Source organism: Aedes albopictus, chromosome 3 (genome assembly GCF_035046485.1).
Source record: "Aedes albopictus strain Foshan chromosome 3, AalbF5, whole genome shotgun sequence".
NCBI classification, from domain to species: Eukaryota; Metazoa; Arthropoda; class Insecta; order Diptera; family Culicidae; genus Aedes; species Aedes albopictus.
Window position 1 is genome coordinate 281,150,567 of NC_085138.1, and position 17,584 is coordinate 281,168,150.

At 42.7% G+C, this 17,584-nt stretch overlaps 1 protein-coding gene across 2 annotated transcripts in view; it reads left to right on the forward strand.

Moving 5' to 3' along the window:
* Positions 1–206: 206 nt before the first annotated feature.
* The window catches only part of LOC109401674 (kinesin-like protein KIF12), a 96,619-nt gene continuing 79,241 nt past the window's right edge, over positions 207–17,584 (forward strand). For both annotated transcript variants that reach the window (XM_062861090.1, XM_062861091.1), the window contains exons 1-3: positions 207–738; positions 980–1,229; positions 14,836–15,738. In XM_062861090.1, the coding sequence (XP_062717074.1) occupies positions 15,233–15,738 (506 nt within the window). In that variant the 5' untranslated portion in view covers positions 207–738; positions 980–1,229; positions 14,836–15,232. The remainder of the gene's footprint in view (positions 739–979; positions 1,230–14,835; positions 15,739–17,584) is intronic.

Sequence of the window (17,584 nt, forward strand, 5' to 3'; positions counted from 1 at the left end):
CCATTCATTCAATCCTCGTGCGCAAACACCGACCAATCGTCCGTGTTGACTGTTTGTCCCTTCATCAGTCACCATCGCCACCCGCCGAGGCACAGCTCACCAGCCGCAGGAGAAGTCAGGCAGAACTCAGAAGTCACCTCGTCACCTGGCTCGGCATAGCGGTGCTGCTACGTACCTACATACCTACCAAACCAACATATTCATGCAACATTAGAGCGATTAGAAACGATGATTGACTGGCTCAGCCAGAGGACATTTGCATGTTCGTGTGCTCCACGAAAGGACTCTTGAATTCGAAGCCCAGCCGGAGAGAGTCACACGAGTTCTGACCGTTGGACTGACCGGACGCGTTTTTACCGAGTTCCTTCCTGATAATCGAACCGACATCCCCCCAGGTGGGCGGGGTGGCTTGGCTCTTGCCTGTGGATAACCTGTTAGTCAATCGTACATGTAAAAGTGTGTCGCGTGTGAGGTGTCCTAGTGGGGTGGGGTCATTCAGTGTGCCTCCCTTTCCATATCGGCATACCATGTGGTGGAGGCAATTATTCGTTCGTTTACTTGCCCGCCGGGAGTGTAGCTACCGCCGCTAGGGGACTCCACAGATTTGTTATTGTGTGTCGGCGAAAGGAGGGAGTAAAGCTTGCGTGTCCTTGTCCTTTGTAGCGATCACCAACGACGGACGGCGGCCATTCTAGCACGCCTTGCCTTACATATCACATCGCGTGGTCACGGATTCCGGTAAAGTGTAGTGCACTGTCTGTCGACGACGTCGACCATTCCGTTGCCAGTGAGCAAGCAGGTGAAGCGTGGTGGTAGTCAAACGGTTTGCATAAAGGACGTTTCACATATTGAATATACAGTAATGCTTTCAAATTCGAAAAAAAAACGAACGTTATTTGGAAAGTTTTAATAACACAAAATTGCTACATACACTTTAACATAGTCAAATCAAGCAGTTTAGTTTTTTTTGGTGCAGTAGTGATAGCTTTGCAGTGAAACAGTGTCGTTAAATGAAAGAAACTTGGTAAAACAACAGTAAAATCACGTGAAAGTGTTACAAACCACCAGGAAACAGCAGTAAAAATCAAGCACCCCAGGGAAAGGTGGACGGACGAGTGCGGTTTGTGATTGCGTTGACGGAAGGTTGTTGGTTCGTCCTTTGACCGGGTGGCCTAAATATTAACTAACCAAAACTTCCTTCCTTTTGGTTTGGGTGCGCTTGCCTGCAAGTATGTAATTATACCTACCTGTCCACTGACTGGATGTTTGAACTCTTTTCCTAGATTCGGTTGCATAGTTAATCGGAATGCTTGCTTCGCTGGTTTTGTTCGTTGTGATTTGGTTATGTCCGTTTTTGTGATCGTAAGTTATTCAGTGCACAAGCTTCCATGTTAAGACATGTTATTTGTTACAATAATCTGTTCCGTTTGGACTAAATCTGACATTTTTCCAATGGTTTTTTTTAACTAACTTATGGTGTGTTTTTAAACATTTTGATACGATAACATGGGACACATAAGAAAGGGGTCCCTTCCCCTTTTTTGGTGGGGTGTCAAAATAGGTGACATTTTGGGCAATGTTCCGTGAAATTGTTTACAATCATGACTTTCGTCATAGAAAACTAGGTTTCGGAGATCCTTGATGTCCGATTTACTTGTGTAACACTTGTGAACACATCTAATAAACCTAGATCATCTTAAGGCCTCCAATATGTTATGGAATTTAAGTCATATGCTCTAAGCAGCATAAGAGCAAACATACGATGGTTGCTCGCCGCGTGACGTGAAAATCGTTGTCGGCGACATGAACGCGCAGGTAGGAAGGAAGGAAATGTACAGACCGGTAATCGGGTGAAACAGCCTGCACACCGTATCGAATAATAACGGCCAGCGATGCGTAAACTTTGCAGCCTCCCGTGGTATGGTAGTCCGAAGCACCTTCTTCCCCCACGAAGATATTCACAAAGCCACCTGGAGATCACCCGACCATCAAACAGAAAACCAAATGGACCACGTTCTAATCGACGGTAAATTCTTCTCGGATATAACCAATGTCCGCACATACCGCAGTGCGAATATTGATTCGGATGATTCGGATCACCACTTAGTCGCTGTATGCATGCGCTCAAAACTTTCGACAGTTATCACCACGCGTCGAAGCCGAACGCCGCGGCTCATCATCGAGCAGCTGCGTAACGTAGAAGTGGCTCACGACTACGCGCAGCAGTTAGTAGTGGCCCTACCAACGGAAGAGCAGCTTGGCGCAGCAACACTTGAAGATGGCTGGAGGGACATCCGATCCGCCATAGGTAGTACCTCGGATACAGCACTAGGCTTCGCGACTCCGAATCACAAAAACGACTGGTACGACGGCGAATGTGAACAGTTGAAAAACGAGAAGAATGCAGCATGGGCGAGAAGGCTGCAACACCGTACGAGAGCGAATGAGGCACGTTACAAACAGGCGCGGAACAGGCAGAATTCAGTCTTCCGGATGAAGAAGCGCCAGCAGGAAGAACGAGATCGCGAAGCGATGGAAGAGCTGTACCGCGCTAAGGACACACGAAAGTTCTACGAGAAGCTGAACCGCTCGCGCAGCGGCTTTGTGCCACAAGCCGACATGTGCCAAGGGGCTGTCCATTAATTGCTTAAGGATTTGGAGGGGGGCGGAGAGGGGGTTTGAGAAATTTTACGCACCATACAAAAATATTTTGGATTCCATACAAAAAAAATTACAAGGGGGGTGGGGGTGTCAAAATATCGTGAAAATCCCCTTACATAATAAATGGACGGCTGTCCATCCCAAGATAATATCGGGAATCTTCTGACGAACGAGCGTGAGGTGGCGGCAGCATTACGATGAGCACCTCAATGGCGACGTTGCAAGTACCGAAGGTAACAGATCTAGTAGTATGTGCACAGGACGAAAGACTTCCGGCCCCTGATCTCCAAGAGATTGAGGAGGAGGTTGGCCGGTTGAAAAACAGCAAAGCCGCTGGAGCAGATCAACTACCAAGCGAGCTTCTAAAATACGGTGGAGAAGCACTGGTGAGAGCACTACACTGGATCATTACAAAGATTTGGGAGGAGGAAGTATTACCGGAGGAATGGATGGAAGGTATCGTGTGTCCCATCTACTACAAAAAGGGCGACAAGTTTGATTGCGGGAACTACCGCGCGATCACACTACTGAGCGCTGCCTACAATATACTCTCTCAAATTTTATGCCGCCATCTATCACCGATTGCAAAAAAGTTCGTGGGGCAATATCAGGCTGGATTTATGGGTGAACGCGCTACAACGGACCAGATGTTCGCCATCCGCCAGGTGTCGCAGAAATGCCGCGAATACAACGTGCCCACACATCACTTGTTCATCGATTTCAAATCGACGAATTATATAATCGATCGAGAACAGCTATGGCAGATTATGCACGAATACGGATTTCCGGATAAACTGATACGATTGATCAAGGCGACGATGGATCGAGTGATGTGCGTAGTTCGAGTATCAGGGACACTCTCGAGTCCCTTCGAATCTCGCAGAGGGTTGCGGCAAGGTGATGGTCTTTCGTGCTTGCTGTTCAACATTGCTTTAGAGGGTGTAATTCTGGAGCTCGATTTGAATAGGTCGTATGTGCTTTCGTCGATATAAAATTCGATCATTTGGATTCGCTTCCCGTAGCGGAAACTGTTGAAATTCAACAAAATTAATACATATAAACGATTCCTTACAAAACCAGCTTTCGGTTTTATCATTAAAAGCCATCGAAATATCATCCATTTTGCTACTATTGCTAAAATAACTGATCGAATTTTATATCGACGAAAGCACATACGACCTATTCAAATCGAGCTCCAGAATAGGGCACTTGCTGCCTTTGTTTAGTGTACCCAACAGATCCATTTTGGTTTTGCTGTGAAGCGTTTCGTAACGCGATTCTCATTACAAAGCGTTACCAGCAAAATCAAAGGGTCTATTGGGCACACTAAACAAAGCCAGCAAGTGCCCTATTAATGAGGAGAGCGGGGATAAACACGAGTGGAACGATTTTCACGAAGTCCGTTCAGCTCCTTGGTTTCACTGATGATATTGATATTATTGCTCGTAAATTCGAGGCGATGGCGGAAACGTATATCCGACTAAAGAGTGAAGCCAGGCGAATCGGATTAGTCATTAATGTGTCGAAGACAAAGTACATGATGGCAAAGGGCTCCAGGGAGGAATCACCGCGCCCGCCTCCCCAAATTTATATCGACGGTGATGAAATCGAGGCGGTTGAAGAATTCGTGTACTTGGGCTCACTGGTGACTGCCGACAACGACACCAGCAGAGAAATTCAGAGGCGCATTGTGGCAGGAAATCATGCTTATTTTGGACTCCGCAGAACTCTACGAAAGTTCGCCGTAACACGAAGTTGACTATCTACAAACCGCTGATTAGACCGGTAGCCCTCTATGGGCCCGAAACATGAACCCTACGTGTAGAGGACCAACGCGCCCTTGGAGTTTTCGAACGGAAGGTGTTGAGTACCGGCGGAGTGCAGATGGAAGACGGGACTTGGAGAAGGCGAGTGAACCACAAGCTACATGAACCACGAAAATCGGGAGGCAACGGTGGGCTGGTCACGTCATCAGGATGTCGTATAGCGACCCCGACTAAAATGGTTCTCGAGAGACATCCGACCGGTACAAGAAGACGTGGTGCGCAGCGAGCTAGGTGGGTCGACCAAGTGGAGGACGATCTGCGGACCCTACGCAAAGTGTGGAACTGGAGACAAACAGCCATGGACCGAGTGGAATGGAGACGGCTAGTAGCAGCTGTTTTGTTAGTGGGGACTCCTATTCGATTTGTTCAAGTTTTCACATCTTCCGGGAAATCTCCCGGAGTTGGAATAGAGTGGAGTAAAGGCAACCCCAGTGACAAGTGATGGATTTCTGAAAACCGAGTTTGGTAGCTGTATGGTGCTTGTTATGCAGTCGTGTAATAGCTTATGATTTATATTTGACTAGGTTCCCTTTTATTCAGCGTTGACTGCTTTTATTCGATGGTTACACAACAGAAAGCAAATGACTGAAGCTTATAGCGTTGAAAATGTTAGTTGGGAACACAGCGCTAGTATTGGCCATAATCTTAACACATTTAAAAATAGTAGCAACATATATGGAACGAAAGCCGCACCAGAATTAACTCCCAAAAACAGATAAGAAGACTAATATTAGCTAAGGTATTTGACCATTTTGAAGGTCTGTAATAGATGGACTGTTGCATGATTCTATGGTAAAAGCTAGTTGAGTAGGGTTAGTTTAATTGAACAAATTTATGTCACGCTACAACGAAACAATTACTGCCAAAGGCTGATCGTTACTCAGATAGCCCTTTAATGTAAACGTGTTGAAAGCTCTAATTATTATCCTGAAGAATGACCACGATAGACATTGTCATTGTGCACCACTAGGGGAGACTGTGGAGAATTGATCATCCTTTGTTGTCTTGGATTTGGATTATTTTCAATAACCTAGATTAAAAAATATGATGATGTGAAATCTTTATCTCTCGAGCAAGGATTAAATTATACGAATTATCTGAATGAAAAAAAATTAGTCAATTTTGAATGAAGCACCTGACTCCTTATATTTAATTTGTATACATTTACTGATCAAATATTCGAATGAGTGTAATCAGTTTTGTACATTTAATTGCCCTATTATGCTTATTCTTTGACAGATACGCGTATTTCGACTAGCACATGTAATCTTCCTCAGTGTCAGTTATCCACGTGAGTGGATCACTATTTCCAGATCTTCTTATGACTGATTATTAATATACACCATGATTATAATTTGTGATATTAGGATACATATTCCACAAATCCGTAGGTTTGTAAACTTATTGTTATTGTGGTGTTACAAAACTTATAATAGTTAAAGATGTTAATATGAGATTCTGTGTGAACCTCGGATTAAAAATTGTGTTGATAAAGATAAAAACAAATCAGTTTGACACACCTATTAACCACATCAACTTTTGTGTATTCATGTATTGCTCGTTATATCTGAATTAAGTAAAAGGGGACTAAGTATTCCCACTCTCCCCTACTGTTATCATTGCTTGCCGCAAAGAGAAGAGAGGCATGCACGGGGATCAATTTTGAGTCCATCAAGGTTTTGTGAGTTGGCACATGTACTGTTGGATGTATACCGACTTGCTGCTAAATAGTTATTTCTGACTAGAAATATCATGTGACATATCCATCCAACAACGGTGATAATGCTATGACCTCTATTACTTTTGCGTCATGCATTTATTCGACGATTTGGCCCACCAGATAGTGGAAAACTCAATTAACTGTGCCAAGTAACGATGGTCATGGCGCGGCGCCGTCGGGCGATTTGGGTTCCCGAGGGCGACCGAAAACCACGAACAAAGAGTTATGGGTCGATGATACAACTGGCTTGACCTGAATTAATAATAACGCATCGTGGCATTAGGGGAAGGTTATGTGCTGCTGAGGAAGCATACATTGACCTCTTATGACCAACCGGTTTCCGTGTTGGAATAATGTTTAACCTATTTATAAGTAGAACTTCCCGTTATTGATTTTGTGTCACACTTGAACAAACAGTATTCAAAATGACGCATATTGGGAATTGCAGGATTTCAAATGGTACAACTATTTATGATAAGTGAAATGTATTGAGTGACAGTGACCTCGAAATGCCACGCATTAAACAACAAATTGTTCAATATTTCATTTTGTAACAGCCCAAGTAGCAATGGATGCTGAACAGTGAGAATATTAGTTGAACATTGGCTGGTTAATGGTGTCAGTGGCTGAATACAATGACAGCTAAATATTAGTCTGAAGTTTAATCAGCAATACAGAGATGGATGAATATCAAGTTGAATACAATATAATTCACCTGTGTAACCAGTTTTAAAACATAGACCTACATGTAGAGTTTATCATCTGTTATTCAAATAACTTTTGACAGCTGACCCAAGCAAATTTTCGTAAAGTCCACACCGCTTCTTCAGCCTCGATTTAGGCTTAGTCCAACTTATGTTCTTGATCAATCAGACAAAACAACTAGTGCTCTCGTTTACGTGGACATATATACAATTGGGTTTTTAAATTTTGAAAAATATATTGATTTTTTTGATTTTATACGAAAGAGCACCTTTTTCTGAGCCACTATGATTTTTTCAGATTTTTAGAACTTTGTTTTGGTACTCAATATCAATTTCAAAGAGATTTATTGAAATCACCTTTTGACAGCTGGACAACTGTTTGACAGCTGTGCCCAGTACAAACTGCGACGAGGGGTGGTTCGACAAATCGCTACCATACAAACTTCAAATTGATTTTTAAATAGGTTCCCGGGCACCAAAATTCGTGAAAATTTGGATTTCGGCTCAGTTTGACATTCAGATTCAGAATATCAAATTATCTCAACACCATTAAAGAAGCCAATTGTGTGTGGTGTAGGGCTAAAGTAAGTGACTATAAATCAGGAGCTTCGAGTTCAATTCCCAGTTTTCCCATAGATTAATTTATATTCCTAACCATCTCTTCTGGAAACAGAAAGCAGCAAATGGTAAAAATAGGCGTACAAAAGTGATTTTTTTTATTTTGACACGACAAATAAATTTGATTCATTATTGATTAAGCGCATATAAGACTTACGTCAGCCTTTCAATGAGCCTCAAATCAGCTAAAGGTTGAATAAAATCACCTAAACTAGATGTTTAGGAGCTGAACAAAGGATTGTACTTCTTGTGCTCAGCTTTTGCCCAAATGAAGGCTGCTTTACAATAGTTGGAAACCCGTTTGTACAGCATCAAATTGTTACCTGGCAGAGTGGGCTGGAGACATATCCACTTCCCGAACATCTCTCCCCATATTTTTCAAATTCAACTACTTTGTTTTGATATAAGTCATAAAAAGATCTATAGAGTTAAAATTTTATTTGTTTATTGAAATCGAGAAAGAGAATTGACGAAGAGAAATTGATTATTCCATTTAAGCCTATTCTTTTAGGAAAATATATTAATTCATATCTATAAAAATCGCGATTTCAAAGTTTATTAATTTGTGAAATTTCAGAGAAATATTACAAAAAATATGTCCCGATAAGGAGAAACAAATATTTAAGGAAAATATGTATCGTAAACCGGGGTGAAATATTGATCTTCAGGTAGAAATTGATCACACGTTTGTCTGTTATGTAAAAGATACTTAACCTCCACGTACCCGGCTCCCGACAGCTTATTTCTAAAATGCTGGCATTTCGTCAATTTTAATCCGATTTTTTGAAGTCGCCCTCAATCGATCATAAGTTGGTGCTAATTTATTACATTCAAGTGGCCATGCAATATCCGGAACCATTCCGGATTGTGCTGAGTTTCAGGGGGTTGCCAAAACGACTAAAAGTTTATTATTTCGTGTGTTATTGTGTTTGAACCATCGATATTCTGCGAAATGTTTGTTGCGAACAGTAGTTAGCGCTCAACTTCCATGCAGAGCAGTCGGTCTCTCCGCTGGAAGCCACACGCAAGCTATTGTTTCGATTCAATTCGATTATTTTTTTTTGTTCGGATTTATTCCATAATACTGTTTCGCGTTAATTTTCGTCGCGGGTGGTACGTCGCGCATTACCGCGATGAATATTCGACGCGAAAACACGTTCCGTATCGACTACGCGAACGTGCCAAAGAGGCCTACATTCGAAGAACTCCATGATTTTGTTGGTTCCAGGCTAGGGCTCCAATATGACCAGGTTGTGCGTCTCCAGCCTAGTAGGACGCTTGGCTGCGCGTTTGTGAAGGTCATCGACCTGCAATTGGCGCAGAAGATCGTTGCTGAGCACGACAACCGACATGAAACGGAGGTAGATGGCAAAACCTATAAGCTTCGGATCACGCTCGAGGATGGGACGGTTGAAGTAAAGCTGACCGATCTATCCGAGGATATCTCAAATGAGCGAATCGCTGAATTCCTCAGCGTTTACGGAGATGTTCTCTCTGTCACCGAGCAATTATGGGACAGTAAATTTCGCTTTGCTGGTCTCCCGACTGGCACACGGATCGCCCGAATGTTGCTACGGCGAAACATCGAGAGCTACATCACAATTGATGGGCAAACCACGAACGTGACGTTCTACGGACAGCTCCAAACATGTAGGTACTGCAGCGAGTTCGTTCATAATGGGATCTCCTGCGTGCAGAATAAAAAACTTCTGGTTCAGAAGACGTACGCCAACGTAACCAAGCACACGACAGCTAGCCCCAGCGCCCCGAAGCCCACTGTACCGAAGCAGAAGGTTCCGTTCTCCAAGCTTTTCGGCTCAAAGCCGAAGGAGTCAAAACAACAAGCTGTAGTAAACCTACCGCCGCCGAAAACGAATTCTACCTGTCCGGAACTAGGCGCTCCAAAGATGGCAGCAGCGAACACAATCGACCTCACGAAGAGTGTCGCATCGTTGACGAGAGAGAATGTAGCCGAAAGCAGCAACCTCATGGCCCCACCGACCAGCCACAAAACTGTTCAAACAGCGAGCCGAATTTCCACTCGTCAAGCTATTATCGTCGCACCACCAAATCGAAGTCGTCGCTAGAAGCACATGCGAAGTTGCAGCTGCGAAGTAAATTTGAATCTATTTTTTCTGTTGCGCATCATTAAGCTAATTAAGAGCAACAATATGCACTAATCAAAATTGAGTTGCGACATTTCTAAGTATGTAGGTTAAAAATCAATTTTCGCACGTTCGGTCACTTCGTATTTCGACCAAAAGCATAATAGCGATGGTAACGAGACTGACATTTCTTCAGCTTCAACAAGCAGCAAGCGTCGAGGTGGTCGTCCGCCAGGCAAGAAGCTCCGACACAACCACGACGACGAGGCTAGTGCGGAGATGGTTGCTTAATTCTAATGGCTCTCCACAGCTACAATATCGCATCCATAAACATCAATACGATCACAAACCCGACTAAACTAAACGCCCTGCGAACCTTTCTACGATCGTCCGAGATCGACATCGCCTTCCTGCAAGAGGTCGAAAATGAGCAGCTTAAGATACCCGGCTACAGCGTCGTTTGCAATGTGGACCATAGCAGGAGAGGAACGGCAATAGCGTTAAAAGACTACATCCAATTCTCCAACGTCGAGAAGAGCCTGGATGGCCGAATAATAACGTTGAGGGTGCAAAGCACAACTTTGTGCAACGTATACGCTCCATCCGGAACGGCCTTTCGTGCTGAGAGAGAGCGATTTTACACGAACTCGCTCGCATACTACCTGCGTCACCCCACAGACCATACGTTGATAGCGGGCGATTTTAACTGCGTGGTTCGGCAGCGCGACGCGACGGGTTGTAACCACAGCCCAGCCCTCCTCGCCACTGTACAGCAACTCCAGCTCCTCGACGTTTGGGGAAACCTATGCCCGAACCTACCTGGTTACACGTACATCACCCACAATTCGTCATCGCGCCTTGACCGTGTGTACGTAAGCCAGAGTCTACGCACCCACCTGAGGGCGATAGATATTCATGTCTGTTCGTTTTCGGACCACAAAGCCGTGACCGCCCGGATTTGTCTGCCCTATCTTGGTAGAGAACCAGGACGCGGTTTTTGGTCGCTCCGTCCACATGTGTTGACAGAAGAAAACGTCCAAGAATTTCAATGTCGATGGCAATATTGGACCCGCCAAAGACGAAATTTCACATCATGGATGCAATGGTGGATATCATATGCCAAACCCAAAACTACATCCTTTTTCCGATGGAAGTCAAAAGCCGCTTTTAATGATTTTCATCGCACACACCAGCGACTTTACGCAGAGTTACGGCAGGCATATGATAACTACTTCCAAAACCCTGCCATGCTGACAACAATCAACCGTGTGAAGGCGCAAATGTTGACACTCCAGCGTGACTTTACCAAAACATTCATGCGGGTCAACGAGTCGTACATTGCTGGTGAGCCGATCTCGACGTTCCATCTAGGCGAAAGGCGTCGAAAGAAGACAACCATCTCACATCTGCGGGACGAAAACGATCATCCAATTGACAACCCTGAGGCGATCGAACGGCATTTGCATGGCTTTTACCGTCAGCTCTACGCTGCCGGTCAAACAGAGGAGGTTGCGGAGATTTTCGAATGCGAGAGGGTGATACCTGAAAACGATCCGACAAACGATGCGTGCATGAGCGAAATCACCCCGGCAGACGTCTTCGCCGCGATCAAATCGAGCAGCCCGAACAAATCTCCAGGCGGAGACTCTCTCCCACGTGAGTTCTATCTGAAAACTTTTGATGTAATCTGGAGAGAATTTACGCTGGTTATGAATGATGCACTTGCTGGAAACTTCCCAGCTGATTTCGTTAATGGCGTGATAGTTCTTGTTAAGAAGAAAGGGAATGTCCAAACAGCGCACGCATACAGGCCGATTTCATTGCTCAACTGCGATTACAAAATATTGTCTCGCATTTTGAAGCAACGTCTCGAAAATGTTATGCGCACTCACCATGTAATCAGCGGCAGCCAGAAATGCTCCAACTTCGGCCGCAATATATTTCAGGCAACCCTTGCTTTGAAAGACCGTATCGCATGGCTCAAAAAAACAAAGCAACGAGGACTATTGGCTTCGTTTGATCTCCGGCATGCATTCGACATGGTGGACCGATCGTTTCTCTATCGGAACATGTGCTCGATCGGGTTCGATCCGAATCTCGTTCGCCTGCTCAATAAAATAGGTGAGTTGTCGTCATCGCGCCTGCTCGTAAATGGTCGTCTGTCGGATGCGTTTCGTCGAGAGATCGGTTCGTCAGGGGGACCCCCTCTCGATGCATCTATCTGCATCCTCTCATCAAACGGCTCGATCAGGTAGGTGGGTCGGATCTGGTGGTGGCGTACGCCGATGATGTGTCGGTTATCTCAACATCCAGAGAAAGACTGGAACGGATGCGAGAGACATTCCGCTGCTTTGAGCGGGTTTCTGGTGCGAGACTGAGTTTAGAAAAATCGTCGTCGATATCGGTGGGTTACACCGACCTAATGCCACTCACCGTGCCGTGGTTGCGGAGTGAGAACACTGTTCGAATTTTGGGAATTCGCCTTGACGGAGGCTCTCTGAGAGAATTGCGCTGTGCGTGAAAACAATTTTTTTTAACATGGGAAAGGATAGGAGCTGCATTTTCAAATGCTTCTAATTCATTATAGAAATTTTTTTAAGCAAAACGTTTTTAATGTTATCGAATGAGATTTTGATACGCTATATTATAGACATAACATTGTGATTTAAAAACATTTTGTCTAAAACCAGTTATAGTGTAGCTAATTGAAAGTATATTGCAAAACATTAACTCTTTTTTCAATCTGAAGTCCCTAAAATATTTTAGAAGCATTTGAAAATGCAGCTCCTATCCTTTCCCATGTTAAAAAAAAATGTTTTCACGCACAGAGCAATTCTCTCAAAGAGTTCCGTCAAGGCGAATCACTTTCGCCAACTCCGTGCGCTTGATGAGCAAACTTAATTGGGATGAGCTTGTTGGTAAGTTCACCCGAACAGTGTATCTCCATGCTTTACGCACACTCAGTCTGCACCAAAAAGTAGTGCTTCTCAACACTTTTATTACGTCGAAGCTATGGTATGTCGCTTCCATACTCACTGCATCAGCTGCTCATACCGCAAAACTGACGGCAACGATGGGTACCTTTTTGTGAAGAGGCTTAACAGCGAGAGTCCCGATACAGCAGCTGGCGCGTAGCAAAGAGGAAGGTGGTCTGAAACTACACTTGCCCGCACTCAAATTCAAGGCCTTGATACTGAATCGGACGATTCAAGAAATTGATTCCCTTCCTTTTTATAAATCCGTGCTTGTCCAAATCAATCCTAACCCTCCTGCAGACTGTCCGTGCTTGAAAATAGTCCTTTCTGAATTTCCAACACTCCCTCAAGCGGCGTCGGTGGTGTAGTGGTAAGCGTGGTTGCCTCTCACCCCAGTCGGTCTAGGTTCAATCCTAGTCGACGCCGTCGGTATTTCTGAGACAAAAATATCTGATCACGCCTTCCCTCGGATAGGAAGTAAAGCCGTAGGTCCCGGCCCATGTGTTGATGGGTTCGATATGTAGGGTGTCAGGTGTGTGTGGATGTCTCCCTGACCGTCCGTGTTTAGGCTTAGTACCAGAAATAGGCGGACGTTAAACTAGAGCTGATGCCGAACGGTGTCGGCTCGCCAGAAATAAGAAGAAGAAGAAGAAGAACACTCCCTCAATTGATCCAAGATACACCCTCTGCCTGCTCCTTCTACAACGCCTACATTGCACGGACGGACCCACCAAGAATATCCCAGAAATATCCAGCAGCGAACTGGCGGCAAATTTGGAAAAGCACAAGCTGAGTGAATGCACACGAGTCGGCGCAGCTTGGAGGATGCTGCAGCGAAAAATCTCTTCCCTTCTCAACGGATGGCGCCAATTGACTATTGGGGAGCTCCTGCGACCAGAACTCCAAGGCATAGGAAAACTTAAGAAAATACGAATCTTGAAAATGTTTATCCAATACATCATCTTTATTATGCAATGTAATAATGTTATAGATGTTCAGTTGTTAGAATTTGAAATTGATTGTAAAATCAGTAGTTTGTAATTACTTTTACACTATACACTAATAAACTCAATTTTACAAAAAAAAAAAAAAAAAAAAAAAAAACAGTGAAACACAACTACGATAACCAAATTTGAATAAGTTGACCCATCCGGATCCCCACAACAGGTTCCGAGGGGCCTCATTGGGGATACTTTTGGTTTTCAACCTAAACATGCCGTGCGACATATCAATCTTCATGATTTCGAATGACGGAGTCAGAAACGATAAACTGAAGTCTGTATCAAATAATATGGCCACCCCGGAACATCTAGCACAGGTTCCACGGGTGACATATCTGGTTTCATCGGTGACATATCTGGTTTGCAACCAAAACATCCTGCATTTATCAATTGATATGTCCACTTCGGAATACCTGAAACAGGGTACGTGAAGGGTAATGTCATTTTGACATATGTAGCAAGACTCAATCACCTACAGCTCACTTCAGAAGCTGAACCTTCAAATTTAGTATATGAAAAAACTTGTGCGACTATACCGTTTCTACAAGAAAGTCACGGAAAAACCGCTTTATCTCCAATATTTATGGCAAATGTCATCGACTACGCTCGAAAAATGCCAACTGATATTCATCATGAAAATCAATTATTCATTCTCTTAACTGTGAGAGTCTCACAAGCCAGAGTGAGTTATGAATCGAAAATCTTCAAGTATCTCAGATTGGAGTCTGAAAGTACGAATTTCTCCCAAATTCAACTTTTTTACTTGATTGATATTTAGAGGAACTACAACCTCATAAATACTATCTTGGTAAGTTTTTATAACAATAATACTGCCTTTAAATGATTACTATTTTGCTTTTGCTTAACTATGCTTATTTTTATGCTGTTCGTCTAAGGTTAATTAATTTAACGATCATTGTACGTACACAAGGAACACGTAACAAATTGCTTAATTCAAATTTAAACTGCGAAAAGGACACCACTAATTTCAAAGGAACTCAAATTAATGAATACTACTATTAACTTTTACAGTTTATGCTAACGTAAGCACTTCACGGCACATCCGAGACGCGACACGAGACAAGACATAACACTTATCGTTCTTACAATTTTAAATCTGCACTTTTGATACATATTCTGTATGCACATAGTTGTCCAATTATCATACATTCACAAACATTGATTTAAAAATAACTGCGTCTCATTTTCTCCTTTATGTTCCTAGATTTCAAATGCGTTCAATAATTGGTCTACTTCACATATCGGAATTCTTGCTTCATTAACCATCATCAACTAATAAGTGCAAACATAAAAAAAAAAAATCAGTGAAAATCAACCATCAAAACGTGATTCATCAAGCAAATAAAGCACAATGTTTGTTAATGAGCTGCTGCCGCTTTCCATACTTAGTGAAACAGTGAAATGCAAACAGTCGAAATTTTTACGTTTTGTTATCCGTGTGAATGCTTGAACCACACTTAATATTCAAGGGTGTGGAACTCCAGGGAAAAAGCACATTTGGCAGTGTTGGTCCCCATCCCCACCCCCTACTAGTGTTGCTTGTTTGTGTCCAGATTGAATCAGGGTGATAAAAGCATTTCACTCATTGTGTGGCTTCCATCATGGTTTACAAACCACCAGGCACCTCCTCCTCAACGAGATCTCCGCCACCCTCGACACGTGGTCTATCGCCGGCGACTTCGCTTTTCCGCCGTGGGGGCGGAGGCTCACTTCGCGGTGGTGGCGGCGGGAAACACAACTCGAAATCGGTGACAAATCTCAACAACTATCGAGACAACAATAATAACTCGCGGGGAAGGAATCAAGTTCGGAATCCGGGGACGACACGCGGTTTCGGGGGAAGCACGGATGGGTTTAACAATGGTAGGAAAGTGAACAATCTACTGAAAGGAACCACAGGGACGACGGGAACCGGTATGGTGCGATCCAACAGTTTGAACAACAAAAGCAACCAACGTTCGAATAGTGTCGAGAGAATGAATAATGGAAAAGTTTACCGCGGACGAAGTCCGCTACGGAATTCCACATCGAACCTACAGCAAGCTCAGAGCCAACAATACCAGCATGGGAAAAATCAGCCGTTTTTGGTGCGCTCCAGAGGAAATGAGTAAGTAAAAACTACCCCGCATTGTGATGCGTCACACGCCACACCTAGATTTCGTAAGGGGCTGTCCATAAACCACGTGGTCATGAGGGGGAGGGGGGGGGGATCGGCCAATGACCATTTTGTATGGACAAATAAAAAAATTTGTATGGACAAATGACCACGCGGGGGGGGGGGGGTTGAAAAGTCCCAAAAAAATGACCACGTGGTTTATGGACAGCCCCTAACGTCACGAAACGTCATCGTTATAGACCACCTCACGGCGAAATTCTATCTCTTTTGCTCCTTCAGAGAGCTTAAAAACAACAGGACCAGTACCTGTCAAATTTGACAGGTGTTGGTCCTGTTGTTTTCTAATTTCCCGTAGGAGAGAAAGAGAGCGATTTCTTGATGACGTCACCGTGCAATGGGCAATATACTCTAAATGATACGCATAATGGACTGCTTCTCGCTAAAATTATAGTGATTCGAATGTTGACCTTTGCGTTTGTCTCTGAGAGAAGAAAGTTACATAGATATGGATATTTTATGGCTGTTTCTATTCATTTTATAACAAAATAGAGTTCTTAACATTAGAACCCTAATCATGAACTCACCAAGCGTCTCAAACAATTTGGTACAAAGAAAGAACAGATTTGTAACAGATCGTTCGAATCGAATCATAACAGATTTGTCGATAATGAAGATAGAAATTGACAAATTTCATAATAATAATTCAAAGTCACATTTTGATAAATTGTTAAAACTGATTTGTGTCGACTGACAGATGTAAATTGTGGAGCATAAGAACAGTTACCATCAACTATAAATACACCAAATTCTCTTTCTATAATGCAATCAATGAAATGATCGAATGCATTTTTTTTTTTTGCTTATGAAATATATAGGGTGTCCCAGAAAGTATGGGCACAACTTTGCAGCTCTGCCATTTGGGAATGGATGCATAAACAAACTTTATTTTCACACATATCCTACCTTAATATGTCAACATCAAATGCCAATCATTTAAATTTGCATTTCACACTTCGTTTGAATATGGTAGAACATTTCCTGAAAGACCTTTTAAAGCTTCTGCACAAATTGCTATATTTTTCAATAACATCGCTTAACAAATTGTTTTCCACGCATGAAACTAAGCTCGATAAAAATTTCAAAAAATATATCCGTGTATTTCTACATGCGTATCTATTATACAACCCTAAGTTCGAATTGAAAACATATACTGAACCTGAAAAATGAATTGAAACACCAAAATCGATATCTTTGAAAACCTGTTTTTCTAATAGTTGAAAACAAGCTTCTGAATATATATCACAACATGCAGAAAATTACATTTTAATTTCACTGTAAGTTCAATAAATGCTCCAGCTATATAAAGTGTAGATTGAATTGTTTTTATTCTCGTCAAAACATGTTTTAAAACTCGAATGTCTGTGGGCATGTCTATTCCAGTAATAGAAAAGGCGAAATTTTCAGTTTTCTCAAAATTATGATTTGCTCGTACGCACAATCAAAACATATTTTTATAAAAAAAATTCAATGAGCCATCTGAGGAAACATGTTTTCGAATGTATCATGTGAAAAAAAATCGAAAAAAATGTTTCGGATTTGGATAGTTGACAAAACCGTAAAAAAGTAGTTTGTGCAGAAGTTTTAAAAGATGTTTTTCCATTTTAATCATTCTGCATATAGAAACCATTTTTAATGTATAAACTCTTCATAGGTATCAATTAAAATACTCTGAATAATAATACAAAAATATAAAAATTGTTGTTTGTTAAGAAAATGATTGTATTTTCGCTATACAAAGTTGTGTCTATACTTTCTGGGACACCCTATAGCTGAAAGA